We start from the raw sequence: 16,171 nt of genomic DNA, 5'->3' as shown, positions 1-16,171 counted from the left end.
CTCACTTAGAGAGTTAACCCTTTCACATGTGCATCTGCCCAGCAGGAGTGTGTGTTCAGCAGACCAGGAATAGATGGTGTTAGGATGGATTTATAGGGCACATGTGTCGCGTACAGACAGGCCTCTGCAGCCCTGCAGAGAGACTAACCCCGCCTCCTTGTGTGATCCTGTCGACGGAGAGACGGACGAACCGACACACGCCACCGAAAACATTCGCTGTCCTGTCACTGGGGCGGAGTTACAACACACACACACACACACACACACACACACACAAAACATCCGCTGTCCTGTCGCTGGGGCGGAGGGAACAACACACACACACACACACACACACAAAACATCCGCTGTCCTGTCGCTCGGGTGGAGGGAAGAACACACACAAAACATCCACTGTCCTGTCGCCGGGGCGGAGGTAACAACACACACACAAACGTTTATAACCGGTTAATAACAGGTACACAACACTACAACCAGCCCTGGGGTCCACGCTGCTGAGTCGTGTGTGTGTGACGCCGTTGGCTGTAGTTCACTCAGTTCAAACAGGAGAATGCTCCAGGGTGCTCCTGGGTGTTGTTCTGCCTCTTTTTCTTCTACAGATGGTTTGTTTTTTAAAGCTTTTAGACAGTCTAAATTAGAGACAGGCACGTTTTACAGTATTTTAAAAAACAAACAGAAACTTTTAGACAGTCTAAATGAGAGACAGCGCGGGCGCGGAAGGATTAGGGAACAGGAAGTATGGTCTTGAGGAAGGATTAGGGAACAGGAAGTATGATCTTGAGGAAGGATTAGGGAACAGGAAGTATGGTCTTGAGGAAGGATTAGGGAACAGGAAGTATGGTCTTGAGGAAGGATTAGGGAACAGGAAGTAAGGTCTTGAGGAAGGACTTGATTCTCAGGTTACTGTTGTTAAGTACTACATTACACTTCTTCATTTCCTGTGACACTGATTCATTTGTTCTCTCTGTCTGTCTGTGTTTGTCTGTCTGTCTGTTTGTTTGTTTGTCTGTCTGTCTCTTTGTTTGTTTGTCTGTCTGTCTGCCTGTCTGTTTGCCTGTCTGTATATCTGCCTGCCTGTCTGTCTTTCTTTCTGTCTGTCTTTCTGCCTGTCTGTCTGTATCTGCCTGCCTGCCTGTCTGTCTATCTGCCTGCCTGTCTCTGTCTGTCTATCTGTCTATCTGCCTGTCTGTCTTTCTGCCTGTCTGTCTTTCTGCCTGCCTGCCTGTCTTTCTGTCTGTCTGTCTGCTTGTCTGTCTGCCTGTCTGTCTATCTATCTGTCTGTCTGTCTGTGTGTGTGTGTGTGTGTGTGTGTGTGTGTGTGTGTGTGTGTGTGTGTGCCAGGTTCTCTCGGTCAGATGAGCTCTCCCGTCATCGGCGCTCCCACTCTGGAGTGAAGCCGTACCAGTGTCCCGTCTGCGAGAAGAAGTTTGCCCGCAGCGATCACCTGTCCAAACACCTCAAAGTCCACCGCTTTCCACGAAGCAGCAGGACAGTACGCTCCACGAACGGACCCCTCTGACCTCTGACCCCTCCTCACCCCCCCCCTCGCCTACCAGACGCAGGCAGGGGGAGGGGAAGGCTGAGAGAGGGAGTGAGAGGGAGGAAGACTCTGTGTGTTTGTGTGTGTGTGTGTGTGTGTGTCGTGTGTGTGTGTGTGTGTGTGTCGTGCGTGTGTGTGTTTGTGTGAAGACAGAGGAGTGGGAGAATGAAAGTCCAAACATTCAAGGCAAAGCGTGTTTGTTTGAATGTTGGTTTGCGTCTGTGTGTGTATGTGTGTGTGTGTGTGTGTGTGTGTGTTTGTGTGAAAGTGTGTGACGCACATTCATGGTACTGTGATAATTTATTGGATAATGCAAAGACTCAAAAAACCTAAGCAAAAACTGTTACTTGACCTAGCACTCTAACAAGTGCAACACGCCTCTTGAGTATATGACATTTTTGGGCTTTTTTCCCTGATTTGGGTCGAAACCGGAAAATGTTTTTTTTGTATTCAAAGTATTTGTACACTTGAGATGGTATCTGCCTATGATGAAACCATGCATCGACATTCCTAAAAACTGATAATGATGATGTCTTTTCATTGCCAAGGGAGTTTGACTGTAGTCTGTAGTTCCTCGAACCAAACCCATTCTGAATTACAGCATGACACGTTCACGTTGAACTACTGATCGACATCAGGATGCTGACATCATCATAAGCTACTGGCGAGGAGGATGATCCCTATCCAGGGCTGCAAACCGCCGGGAAATAATACCGCCAGAACCTTCTGGAAAACGACTGGGACTTGGAATTTTTAAGAAAAAAAACAACTCCTGCTTTGTTCCTCTTAGTCCACTGCGGTACGCGGGTTCGGAGAGTTCCACCTCTCTGCGGAACCGTCATGGCAACTGCTGTGGTTCTACCAGGTTCTGCGGGGGTGTTAATTCATCTCTGCGACAAGCGCTGAAGTGCTTAGTAGGTATTGATCAGACGACTGCAGGAGAACGTGACAGAGCAGACCGTAGTGGAACAGTGAATGAACAGGATGCATGCTGGGAGCTGTTCTGGCTCTTCAGGGAACAGAACCCGTGCGACTGCTGCGCTAACTCTGTGTTCAGTTTAAAAGCTTAACTGCAGACCTCAAGACAACAGCCAGAACAGCGTTAATCACGGGTATCGGTGTTGAGGTGTTTGTTCCTATCAGAAGACTGCTGGAGAACACAGCAGAACCTGGCGCTCATAGACGCAGGACACTGATTGGTTCTGATTTGGTGCTCGAATTACACCACATCACAGCGCTGTGTGGTGGAGGAATGTTGTCATCGTAGGCCTGGGCTCTGATGGATGTTTGTACCAGGGCCTTCCTGATCCCTCCTTCCTTGTTGTCTTTAGAGTTGAGTCTCTATTTTGGTTTTGGAGGCTCTTGAGGTTCCTGCTATCTAAGCATCAATCAGAAGGGATTACACTTGTCTCTACGTACAGACCATAATATGAAAACATCCAGTATCTGTGATTACATAAAGCATTGGTTACCCAGACTACCATTTGTCCCCAAGTAGCCGACTTTTACTGGGATGTGAATAAAGGAACAGTCTGTATTTTTGTCAGCCACAAGAACACTTAAGTGTATGAACTACCAATGACCAGGGATTATGTTTGTACTGTACCAGTCCTAGGTCCAAATACTATTTGAAATAATGTTAATTTCTCTGCTTGTTCTTATCTGGCACAGTAGAACCAATGGTTAAGTGAGCAGGGAGAAAGCCTCTCCTCTATGCCAACACTATTAGCTAACTAATCTCATCATTGCATTGTGCTGGAATAACCTACACAGCCTATCTGGTTTGGGTCTGTCCGCTGTAACTGGAACGAACCAGCTATGCAAGCATAAACGCACTTCCCACGCAATCTGAAGACATGCTCTTGAAAGCAGGTGTTATCTTAACCCATGAATGTAGCTGCATCTCAATGGAACGCAAGTATTCTTCTACTAATTTCAGTGATTGTGTAAATTCCTAGTGCAAAAACAAAATCTACACAGTGACATAAAGTCATTATATATTATATAAATATTATATATTTTTCTTTGTTCTACCAGAGATGCATTTACAAATAAAACATCCAAAGATAACTCTTCCTGTGTGAGGTCATCTTTTTCTGACTGTTTTCAGGTTTTAGCTGAGTCATCTTCATTCCAACTGACACCATGCCAGGCCTGCCGTTGCCATGGGAATAACATGGCTCTACCATAACGCCACTAGAACCATCTGAGTGGTTCTGTAGTGCTGTTTGGAACTCTGAATGGTTCTTTCCGACCTGAACAGGGTTCTACTGGACTGTATCATTAGCACCCTTTTTTATGGGTGGAACTCAGTTAACAAATAAAGCTTTGATTGATTGATTTAAAATAATATTAATAATAATAATGTATTTGTGTCATTTTAAGACTAATATGGGATTAAAAAATCTTAATTCCCGGATTAAGATGGTTTAATGTGTGAGGGAGTCAACTGTGTCTGTACAGTGATAACCCTCATATGAAGGCCATCCCTGTGGGTTAAACCCTTCAAAGCAAGCTGGTTGCCATGTTTGCTTGTTATCCCTGTTTTCGGGTGTGGTCCGTGGGAGAGACATTCTGTTCTCTTCAAAGCTGCACAAGAAAAACGTTATCACGCTGGACAACTCTAGGAATGCCAAGGTAAGATCTAGACCATATGGCAAACGTCTATGAAGCACCCAGCTCTCTCTGTCTCTCCCTCTCTCTCTCTCTCTCTCTCTCTCTCCCTCCCTCTCTCTCTCTCTCCCTCTCTCTCCCAGATTTAGATCTTGTCACATGTAAACGTACAGTGGACAGTGTGAAACCTATCTTTCACTCTCTTTTTGTCTCTCTGTCCCTCTCTGTCTCACTCTCTGACCTCCCCCCTCCCCTTCTCTCTTCTACAGTATAAAGTGAGTGTGGGGACTCGGACTTCTGGCTTGTTTCTCAAGCTGCACATTTGCTGAGTCATTGTGCATAAGCAGAGAGGGCGAGAGACCAAGGGGTTCTGAGTGAGAGAGGGGGTGGGTAAAGAGAGAGGGAGAGAGAGAGGGAGAGAGAGAGAGACAGAGAGGGAGAGAGAGGGCGAGAGAGAGAGACGGAGAGAGGGAGAGAGAGAGACGGAGAGAGGGAGAGAGAGAGGGAGAGAGAGACAGAGAGGGAGAGAGAGCGACTGGTGGGGCTTGTTCTTATTGAAGGTTTTACTGATCAGGATGTACAGTCCAGTCCGTTCACTTCTGCTAAACGACTCAAACGTAAACGGGAGAGAGGAGGAAGAGGGCGAGAGAAAGAGAGAGGTGTCGTCTGGCTCTGGGATCCCCTTCAGACATCACCAGGATGATTTATGGGGCCGAGGTGTTCTGGGATACCGGAGGACTTAATTTGAGACATCTGGTTGGAGGAGAGCTTCCCTCTCCAGTCACCGTCGTCGGGTGAAAACTTTGTAACCGTTGACAACGTCCAAACACCTCTCGGCCCTGGGACCAATGACAGAGCAGTTCAGCGTCTGAGATTTTATGGCCAAAAAACAGGCAGAGATGTCCTTCGAGTTTCTACCCTTGAATAAAGGATTCTAGATAGAACCGTTTGTCACAGTAAAAGTAAGTAAGTAAGTAGCCTTGTGTACAAGTACACCCCCTGGACATGACACTAGTATGTTGCAGGGACTTCCCCACAATCCACCCAATCTCAGGGCGGACACTCTAACCACAAGGCCACTGAGCTGGTGTCACAATAGAAGAACCCTCTGAAAAAAGGTTCCACATAGAACTCTTTCCAGAAAGAACCATTTAGGGTTCCAAACAGCTGAAAAACGTCTATTCTAGAAGTTGAGGATTGAGATTATCTCAAACCTTTTCTGAGAGGGCTCTTCTATTGATACTAATCGATCTGCCCGCCCCCAAACCCGACTCGAAATCAGCTAAAAACGAGCTTAGTTTGCAGACTAATTATACGTATTTCATGAACCTAAAACTGTTGTCTGTTATAGTAAGTGGGTTCTTCACAACTTCAACTTTCGTAATACAAAAAAAAACAAAAAACGAAAAAAAACGTTTTTTTTTATTTATTTTGCCCCCTAGTGCATTTCGGGGTTTGCCGAGTTGCAGACCAAATCACCAGCCGCTGTCACAAATGGTTCTACTGTATGAAGCAGTGTTCTCGAGAGTTCAGACAGCGGTTATTGAGGGAGGTTGCTGCTTTTCCATCACTGACAACATCACGCTCTAATGTAAAGATAGCCAGACATACAGTAGAGCCATTTTCTGGCATGGGTGGGGCAATGAAACAGCATATCCTGCTCATGGCCTTACACTGGTTTAATTAGGCTCATTACACAGTTGTTACGTGTTTGGAGAGGGTCGTTAAATCACCAGCAGTTAACCGAGAGCCCTCCATGTAGTTATGTTCCAGAACAGTCTTCTGGCTTAGCTTCAGATGGTGTACTAACAAGCCTGTACAGGAGAGAGAGAGAGAGAGAGAGAGAGAGAGGGAGAGAGAGAAGGAGAGAAAGAGGGAGGGAGAGAGAGAGAGAGAGAGAGGGAGAGAAAGAAGGAGAGAGGGAGAGAGAGAAGGAGGGAGAGAGAGAGGGAGAGAAAGAGTGTAATCAAACAGATTGCCATGTCACCTTGACTCTCCAATTCAACTGGGCATTGATTAATGATCATTCAGATCGTCAGATGGAGGGATGGGGATAGATAGATAGATAGATAGATAGATAGATAGATAGATAGATAGATAGATAGATAGATAGATAGATAGATAGATAGATAGATAGACAGACTACATACTTGTCGTCCAGGTGCTTAATAGATAGATAGATAGATAGATAGATAGATAGATAGATAGATAGATAGATAGATAGATAGATAGATAGATAGATAGATAGATAGATAGACGGACTACAAACTTAATAGATAGATAGGTGCTTAATAGATTGATAGATAGATAGATAGATAGTTATTGTACATATACATATATATATATATGCAATAACTGTACAGTATAGAATATAATAAAATGTATATGTACCTACATACATTCAATCTGAACAAGTATATAAGGAGTACACATATACAGTATACAGTGTTGGAGGGATGGAAGGATAGTGATGGAGGGATAGTGATGGAGGGATGGAGGGATAGTGATGGAGGGATAGAGGGGAGGAAGGATGATGAAAATAACCGGCAGTCCCAAAATAGACACGACAGTCTTCAGAGTTTACTAGGAAACCTTCACCCTGAAGCCATCATCAGACGCTTCTGAAACACGGCCATTTTCCTATTCAGCTCTGAAGACTACTGTTTATTTTATAACTTTTGGGTATTATCTACTGCATCACCCCAGCGGGCCCGCATGACTGGTCGTCTCCATGTAAACTAGGAGGGTTACGCTTCCTTCACCCGGGAGGAAGGAGGACTTGCAGGCATCCAGGCCATTTATAAATAACTACAACTTCCATCATGCGAGGGTGAGAGTGAGGGGGTCCCTACTTAGGGCCATCCAATCCCTGGACACCCAGAGCGAGAGCTGTGTCCGTGTCCTCGGCAGTACAGTAAGTCGTCTTCCTTTCCGGTGGGGGTTGGCCTCCGCCAGGGCTGCGCTTTGTCACCAATCCTGTTTGTGATTTTCATGGACAGGATATCGAGGCGTAGCCGTGGGGAGGTGGGTTTGCAGTTCGGTGAGCTGGGGATCGCGTCGCTGCTGTTTGCAGATGATGTGGTCCTGAGGGCTTCATCGGCCTGCAACCTCCAGCACTCTCTGGATAGGTTCACAACAGTGTAAAGCGGCTGGGATGAGAATCAGCACCTCTAAATCTGGGGCCATTGTTCTCAGCAGGAAACCGGTGGTCTGTCTGCTTAGAGTAGGAAATGAGTCCTTACCCCAAGTGAAGGAGTTCAAGTATCTGGGGGTCTTGTTCACGAGTGAGGGAACCATGGAGAGGGAGTTTGGCCGGAGAATCGGAGCAGCTGGTGCGGTTCTGCAGTCGCTCTACCGCACTGTTGTCACTGTTGTTCGTTCCCACCCTCACAGATGGTCATGAAGGATGGGTCATGAATTCGGTCTGAAAAAAAAAAACGCCATACATACCCCTTATTGTTTTTTTGGGTGGAAATAATTTTTTGTGGATCCATTAAATTCCTCACAGATCTATAATCAGAATTGTTTGTACTACATATCTGTGAAAGTTCATGACGATTGCAGATCGAAAGAAATTTGGTCTGAAAAAAAAAACGCCATACATACCCCTAATTGTTTTTTTGGGTGGAAATAATTTTTTGTGGATCAATTAAATTCCTCACAGATCTATAATCAGAATTGCTTGTACTACATATCTGTGAAAGTTCATGACGATTGTAGATAGAAATACATTTGGCCTGAAAAAAAAAAAACGCCATACATACCCCTTACGTTTTTTATCAGGTGGAGATAATTAGATTTGTCACTGCTCGGCCTAGGAATGGACTAGACACCTATGGGTGGCAGATCTCTGATCAGAATGGCTTGTACTACATGCCTGTGAATGTTCATGAAGATTGTAGATAGAAATAAATTTGGTTTGAAAAAAAAACCGCCATACATACCCCTTACGTTTTTTTTTAGGTGGAGATAATTAGATTTGTCACTGCTCGGCCTAGGAATGGACTAGACACTCATGGGTGGCAGATCTCTGATCAGAATTGCTTGTACTACATGCCTGTGAATGCTCATGAAGATTGTAGATAGAAATAAATTTGGCCGGAAGAAAAACAAACGTCATACATACATACCCCTTATGTTTTTTTTCAGCTGGAAATAATTAAATTTGTCACTGCTCAGCCTAGGACTGGACTAGACACACCTGGGTGGCAGATCTCTGATCAGAATGGCTTGTACTACATGCCTGTGAATGTTCATGAAGATTGTAGATAGAAATAAATTTGGTCTGAAAAAAAAAAAACGCCATACATACCCCTTATGTTTTTTTTCAGCTGGAAATAATTAAATTTGTCACTGCTCGGCCTAGGACTGGACTAGACACACCTGGGTGGCAGATCTCTGATCAGAATGGCTTGTACTACATATCTGTGAATGTTCAGGAAGATTGCAGATAAAAATAAATTTGGTCTGAAAAAAAAAAAACGCCATACATACCCCTTACGTTTTTTTTCAGGTGGAGATAATTAGATTTGTCACTGCTCGGCCTAGGAATGGACTAGACACTCATGGGTGGCAGATCTCTGATCAGAATTGCTTGTACTACATATCTATGAATGTTCAGGAAGATTGTAGATAGAAATAAATTTGGTTTGAAAAAAAAACGCCATACATACCCCTTACGTTTTTTTTAGGTGGAGATAATTAGATTTGTCACTGCTCGGCCTAGGAATGGACTAGACACTCATGGGTGGCAGATCTCTGATCAGAATTGCTTGTACTACATATCTATGAATGTTCAGGAAGATTGTAGATAGAAATAAATTTGGTTTGAAAAAAAAACGCCATACATACCCCTTACGTTTTTTTTAGGTGGAGATAATTAGATTTGTCACTGCTCGGCCTAGGAATGGACTAGACACTCATGGGTGGCAGATCTCTGATCAGAATTGCTTGTACTACATGCCTGTGAATGTTCATGAAGATTGTAGATAGAAATAAATTTGGTTTGAAAAAAAAACGCCATACATACCCCTTACGTTTTTTTTAGGTGGAGATAATTAGATTTGTCACTGCTCGGCCTAGGAATGGACTAGACACCCATGGGTGGCAGATCTCGGATCAGAATTGCTTGTGCTACATGCCTGTGAATGTTCATGAAGATTGTAGATAGAAATAAATTTGGTTTGAAAAAAAAACGCCATACATACCCCTTACGTTTTTTTTCAGGTGGAGATAATTAGATTTGTCACTGCTCGGCCTAGGAATGGACTAGACACCAATGGGTGGCAGATCTCTGATCAGAATGGCTTGTACTACATGCCTGTGAATGTTAATGAAGATTGTAGATAGAAATAAATTTGGTCTGAAAAAAAAAAAACGCCATACATACCCCTTATGTTTTTTTTCAGCTGGAAATAATTAAATTTGTCACTGCTCGGCCTAGGACTGGACTAGACACACCTGGGTGGCAGATCTCGGATCAGAATGGCTTGTACTACATATCTGTGAATGTTCAGGAAGATTGCAGATAAAAATAAATTTGGTCTGAAAAAAAAACGCCATACATACCCCTTACGTTTTTTTTCAGGTGGAGATAATTAGATTTGTCACTGCTCGTCCTAGGAATGGACTAGACACTCATGGGTGACAGATCTCTGATCAGAATTGCTTGTACTACATGCCTGTGAATGTTCATGAAGATTGTAGATAGAAATAAATTTGGTCTGAAAAAAAAAACGCCATACATACCCCTTATGTTTTTTTAAAGCTGGAAATAATTAAATTTGTCACTGCTCGGCCTAGGACTGGACTAGACACACCTGGGTGGCAGATCTCTGATCAGAATGGCTTGTACTACATATCTGTGAATGTTCAGGAAGATTGCAGATAAAAATAAATTTGGTCTGAAAAAAAAAACGCCATACATACCCCTTACGGTTTTTTTCAGGTGGAGATAATTAGATTTGTCACTGCTCGGCCTAGGAATGGACTAGACACCCATGGGTGGCAGATCTCTGATCAGAATTGCTTGTACTACATGCCTGTGAATGCTCATGAAGATTGTAGATAGAAATAAATTTGGCCGGAAGAAAAAGAAACGTCATACATACATACCCCTTATGTTTTTTTTCAGCTGGAAATAATTAAATTTGTCACTGCTCGGCCTAGGACTGGACTAGACACACCTGGGTGGCAGATCTCTGATCAGAATGGCTTGTACTACATATCTATGAATGTTCAGGAAGATTGTAGATAGAAATAAATTTGGTTTGAAAAAAAAACGCCATACATAATACCCCTTACGTTTTTTTTAGGTGGAGATAATTAGATTTGTCACTGCTCGGCCTAGGAATGGACTAGACACCCATGGGTGGCAGATCTCTGATCAGAATTGCTTGTACTACATGCCTGTGAATGCTCATGAAGATTGTAGATGGAAATTAATTTGTCCGGAAAAAAAAAAAACGCCATACATACCCCTTATGTTTTTTTTCAGCTGGAAATAATTAAATTTGTCACTGCTCGGCCTAGGACTGGACTAGACACACCTGGGTGGAAGATCTCTGATCAGAATTGCTTGTACTACATGCCTGTGAATGTTCATGAAGATTGTAGATAGAAATAAATTTGGTCTGAAAAAAAAAAAAACGCCATACATACCCCTTATGTTTTTTTCCAGCTGGAAATAATTAAATTTGTCACTGCTCGGCCTAGGAATGGACTAGACACTCATGGGTGGCAGATCTCTGATCAGAATTGCTTGTACTACATGCCTGTGAATGTTCATGAAGATTGTAGATAGAAATAAATTTGGTCTGAAAAAAAAAACGCCATACATACCCCTTATGTTTTTTTCCAGCTGGAAATAATTAAATTTGTCACTGCTCGGCCTAGGAATGGACTAGACACTCATGGGTGGCAGATCTCTGATCAGAATTGCTTGTACTACATGCCTGTGAATGCTCATGAAGATTGTAGATAGAAATAAATTTGGCCGGAAGAAAAAGAAACGTCATACATACATACCCCTTATGTTTTTTTTCAGCTGGAAATAATTAAATTTGTCACTGCTCGGCCTAGGACTGGACTAGACACACCTGGGTGGCAGATCTCTGATCAGAATGGCTTGTACTACATATCTATGAATGTTCAGGAAGATTGTAGATCGAAATAAATTTGGTTTGAAAAAAAAACGCCATACATAATACCCCTTACGTTTTTTTTAGGTGGAGATAATTAGATTTGTCACTGCTCGGCCTAGGAATGGACTAGACACCCATGGGTGGCAGATCTCTGATCAGAATTGCTTGTACTACATGCCTGTGAATGCTCATGAAGATTGTAGATGGAAATTAATTTGTCCGGAAAAAAAAAAAACGCCATACATACCCCTTATGTTTTTTTTCAGCTGGAAATAATTAAATTTGTCACTGCTCGGCCTAGGACTGGACTAGACACCCATGGGTGGCAGATCTCTGATCAGAATTGCTTGTACTACATGCCTGTGAATGCTCATGAAGATTGTAGATGGAAATTAATTTGTCCGGAAAAAAAAAAAACGCCATACATACCCCTTATGTTTTTTTTCAGCTGGAAATAATTAAATTTGTCACTGCTCGGCCTAGGACTGGACTAGACACACCTGGGTGGAAGATCTCTGATCAGAATTGCTTGTACTACATGCCTGTGAATGTTCATGAAGATTGTAGATAGAAATAAATTTGGTCTGAAAAAAAAAAAATGCCATACATACCCCTTATGTTTTTTTCCAGCTGGAAATAATTAAATTTGTCACTGCTCGGCCTAGGAATGGACTAGACACTCATGGGTGGCAGATCTCTGATCAGAATTGCTTGTACTACATGCCTGTGAATGTTCATGAAGATTGTAGATAGAAATAAATTTGGTTTGAAAAAAAAACGCCATACATACCCCTTACGTTTTTTTTAGGTGGAGATAATTAGATTTGTCACTGCTCGGCCTAGGAATGGACTAGACACCCATGGGTGGCAGATCTCGGATCAGAATTGCTTGTGCTACATGCCTGTGAATGTTCATCAAGATTGTAGATAGAAATAAATTTGGTTTGAAAAAAAAACGCCATACATACCCCTTACGTTTTTTTTAGGTGGAGATAATTAGATTTGTCATTGCTCGGCCTAGGAATGGACTAGACACCCATGGGTGGCAGATCTCTGATCAGAATTGCTTGTACTACATACCTGTGAATGTTCAGGAAGATTGCAGATAAAAATAAATTTGGTCTTAAAAAAAACCCGCCATACATACCCCTTACGTTTTTTTTCAGGTGGAGATAATTAGATTTGTCACTGCTCGGCCTAAGAATGGACTAGACACCAATGGGTGGCAGATCTCTGATCAGAATGGCTTGTACTAAATGCCTTTGAATGTTAATGAAGATTGTAGATAGAAATAAATTTGGTCTGAAAAAAAAAAAACGCCATACATACCCCTTATGTTTTTTTTCAGCTGGAAATAATTAAATTTGTCACTGCTCGGCCTAGGACTGGACTAGACACACCTGGGTGGCAGATCTCGGATCAGAATGGCTTGTACTACATATCTGTGAATGTTCAGGAAGATTGCAGATAAAAATAAATTTGGTCTGAAAAAAAAACGCCATACATACCCCTTACGTTTTTTTTCAGGTGGAGATAATTAGATTTGTCACTGCTCGTCCTAGGAATGGACTAGACACTCATGGGTGGCAGATCTCTGATCAGAATTGCTTGTACTACATGCCTGTGAATGTTCATGAAGATTGTAGATAGAAATAAATTTGGTTTGAAAAAAAAAACGCCATACATACCCCTTACGTTTTTTTTTAGGTGGAGATAATTAGATTTGTCACTGCTCGGCCTAGGAATGGACTAGACACTCATGGGTGGCAGATCTCTGATCAGAATTGCTTGTACTACATGCCTGTGAATGCTCATGAAGATTGTAGATAGAAATAAATTTGGCCGGAAGAAAAAGAAACGTCATACATACATACCCCTTATGTTTTTTTTCAGCTGGAAATAATTAAATTTGTCACTGCTCGGCCTAGGACTGGACTAGACACACCTGGGTGGCAGATCTCGGATCAGAATGGCTTGTACTACATATCTGTGAATGTTCAGGAAGATTGCAGATAAAAATAAATTTGGTCTGAAAAAAAAACGCCATACATACCCCTTACGTTTTTTTTCAGGTGGAGATAATTAGATTTGTCACTGCTCGTCCTAGGAATGGACTAGACACTCATGGGTGGCAGATCTCTGATCAGAATTGCTTGTACTACATGCCTGTGAATGTTCATGAAGATTGTAGATAGAAATAAATTTGGTCTGAAAAAAAAAAAAACGCCATACATACCCCTTATGTTTTTTTCCAGCTGGAAATAATTAAATTTGTCACTGCTCGGCCTAGGAATGGACTAGACACTCATGGGTGGCAGATCTCTGATCAGAATTGCTTGTACTACATGCCTGTGAATGTTCATGAAGATTGTAGATAGAAATAAATTTGGTTTGAAAAAAAAAACGCCATACATACCCCTTACGTTTTTTTTTAGGTGGAGATAATTAGATTTGTCACTGCTCGGCCTAGGAATGGACTAGACACTCATGGGTGGCAGATCTCTGATCAGAATTGCTTGTACTACATGCCTGTGAATGCTCATGAAGATTGTAGATAGAAATAAATTTGGCCGGAAGAAAAAGAAACGTCATACATACATACCCCTTATGTTTTTTTTCAGCTGGAAATAATTAAATTTGTCACTGCTCGGCCTAGGACTGGACTAGACACACCTGGGTGGCAGATCTCGGATCAGAATGGCTTGTACTACATATCTGTGAATGTTCAGGAAGATTGCAGATAAAAATAAATTTGGTCTGAAAAAAAAACGCCATACATACCCCTTACGTTTTTTTTCAGGTGGAGATAATTAGATTTGTCACTGCTCGTCCTAGGAATGGACTAGACACTCATGGGTGGCAGATCTCTGATCAGAATTGCTTGTACTACATGCCTGTGAATGTTCATGAAGATTGTAGATAGAAATAAATTTGGTCTGAAAAAAAAAAAAACGCCATACATACCCCTTATGTTTTTTTCCAGCTGGAAATAATTAAATTTGTCACTGCTCGGCCTAGGAATGGACTAGACACTCATGGGTGGCAGATCTCTGATCAGAATTGCTTGTACTACATGCCTGTGAATGTTCATGAAGATTGTAGATAGAAATAAATTTGGTCTGAAAAAAAAAACGCCATACATACCCCTTATGTTTTTTTCCAGCTGGAAATAATTAAATTTGTCACTGCTCGGCCTAGGAATGGACTAGACACTCATGGGTGGCAGATCTCTGATCAGAATTGCTTGTACTACATGCCTGTGAATGCTCATGAAGATTGTAGATAGAAATAAATTTGGCCGGAAGAAAAAGAAACGTCATACATACATACCCCTTATGTTTTTTTTCAGCTGGAAATAATTAAATTTGTCACTGCTCGGCCTAGGACTGGACTAGACACACCTGGGTGGCAGATCTCTGATCAGAATGGCTTGTACTACATATCTATGAATGTTCAGGAAGATTGTAGATCGAAATAAATTTGGTTTGAAAAAAAAACGCCATACATAATACCCCTTACGTTTTTTTTAGGTGGAGATAATTAGATTTGTCACTGCTCGGCCTAGGAATGGACTAGACACCCATGGGTGGCAGATCTCTGATCAGAATTGCTTGTACTACATGCCTGTGAATGCTCATGAAGATTGTAGATGGAAATTAATTTGTCCGGAAAAAAAAAAAACGCCATACATACCCCTTATGTTTTTTTTCAGCTGGAAATAATTAAATTTGTCACTGCTCGGCCTAGGACTGGACTAGACACCCATGGGTGGCAGATCTCTGATCAGAATTGCTTGTACTACATGCCTGTGAATGCTCATGAAGATTGTAGATGGAAATTAATTTGTCCGGAAAAAAAAAAAACGCCATACATACCCCTTATGTTTTTTTTCAGCTGGAAATAATTAAATTTGTCACTGCTCGGCCTAGGACTGGACTAGACACACCTGGGTGGAAGATCTCTGATCAGAATTGCTTGTACTACATGCCTGTGAATGTTCATGAAGATTGTAGATAGAAATAAATTTGGTCTGAAAAAAAAAAAAATGCCATACATACCCCTTATGTTTTTTTCCAGCTGGAAATAATTAAATTTGTCACTGCTCGGCCTAGGAATGGACTAGACACTCATGGGTGGCAGATCTCTGATCAGAATTGCTTGTACTACATGCCTGTGAATGTTCATGAAGATTGTAGATAGAAATAAATTTGGTTTGAAAAAAAAACGCCATACATACCCCTTACGTTTTTTTTAGGTGGAGATAATTAGATTTGTCACTGCTCGGCCTAGGAATGGACTAGACACCCATGGGTGGCAGATCTCGGATCAGAATTGCTTGTGCTACATGCCTGTGAATGTTCATCAAGATTGTAGATAGAAATAAATTTGGTTTGAAAAAAAAACGCCATACATACCCCTTACGTTTTTTTTAGGTGGAGATAATTAGATTTGTCATTGCTCGGCCTAGGAATGGACTAGACACCCATGGGTGGCAGATCTCTGATCAGAATTGCTTGTACTACATACCTGTGAATGTTCAGGAAGATTGCAGATAAAAATAAATTTGGTCTTAAAAAAAACCCGCCATACATACCCCTTACGTTTTTTTTCAGGTGGAGATAATTAGATTTGTCACTGCTCGGCCTAAGAATGGACTAGACACCAATGGGTGGCAGATCTCTGATCAGAATGGCTTGTACTAAATGCCTGTGAATGTTAATGAAGATTGTAGATAGAAATAAATTTGGTCTGAAAAAAAAAAAACGCCATACATACCCCTTATGTTTTTTTTCAGCTGGAAATAATTAAATTTGTCACTGCTCGGCCTAGGACTGGACTAGACACACCTGGGTGGCAGATCTCGGATCAGAATGGC

General features: G+C 42.0%; 1 protein-coding gene across 1 annotated transcript in view; it reads left to right on the top strand.

The window, feature by feature from the left end:
- The window catches only part of LOC311315065 (Krueppel-like factor 15), a 16,554-nt gene extending 12,926 nt beyond the window's left edge, over positions 1-3,628 (top strand). Inside the window, exon 3 of the mRNA XM_084445666.1 lies at positions 1,342-3,628. Coding sequence (XP_084301792.1) covers positions 1,342-1,519 — 178 coding nt within the window. The 3' untranslated portion in view covers positions 1,520-3,628. The remainder of the gene's footprint in view (positions 1-1,341) is intronic.
- Positions 3,629-16,171: the final 12,543 nt, after the last annotated feature.

This window comes from Borostomias antarcticus, assembly GCF_949987555.1.
Source record: "Borostomias antarcticus genome assembly, chromosome: 11".
NCBI classification, from domain to species: Eukaryota; Metazoa; Chordata; class Actinopteri; order Stomiiformes; family Stomiidae; genus Borostomias; species Borostomias antarcticus.
The sequence above is the reverse complement of the archived record's forward strand: the minus strand, read 5'-3'. Positions and strand labels throughout refer to the sequence as shown.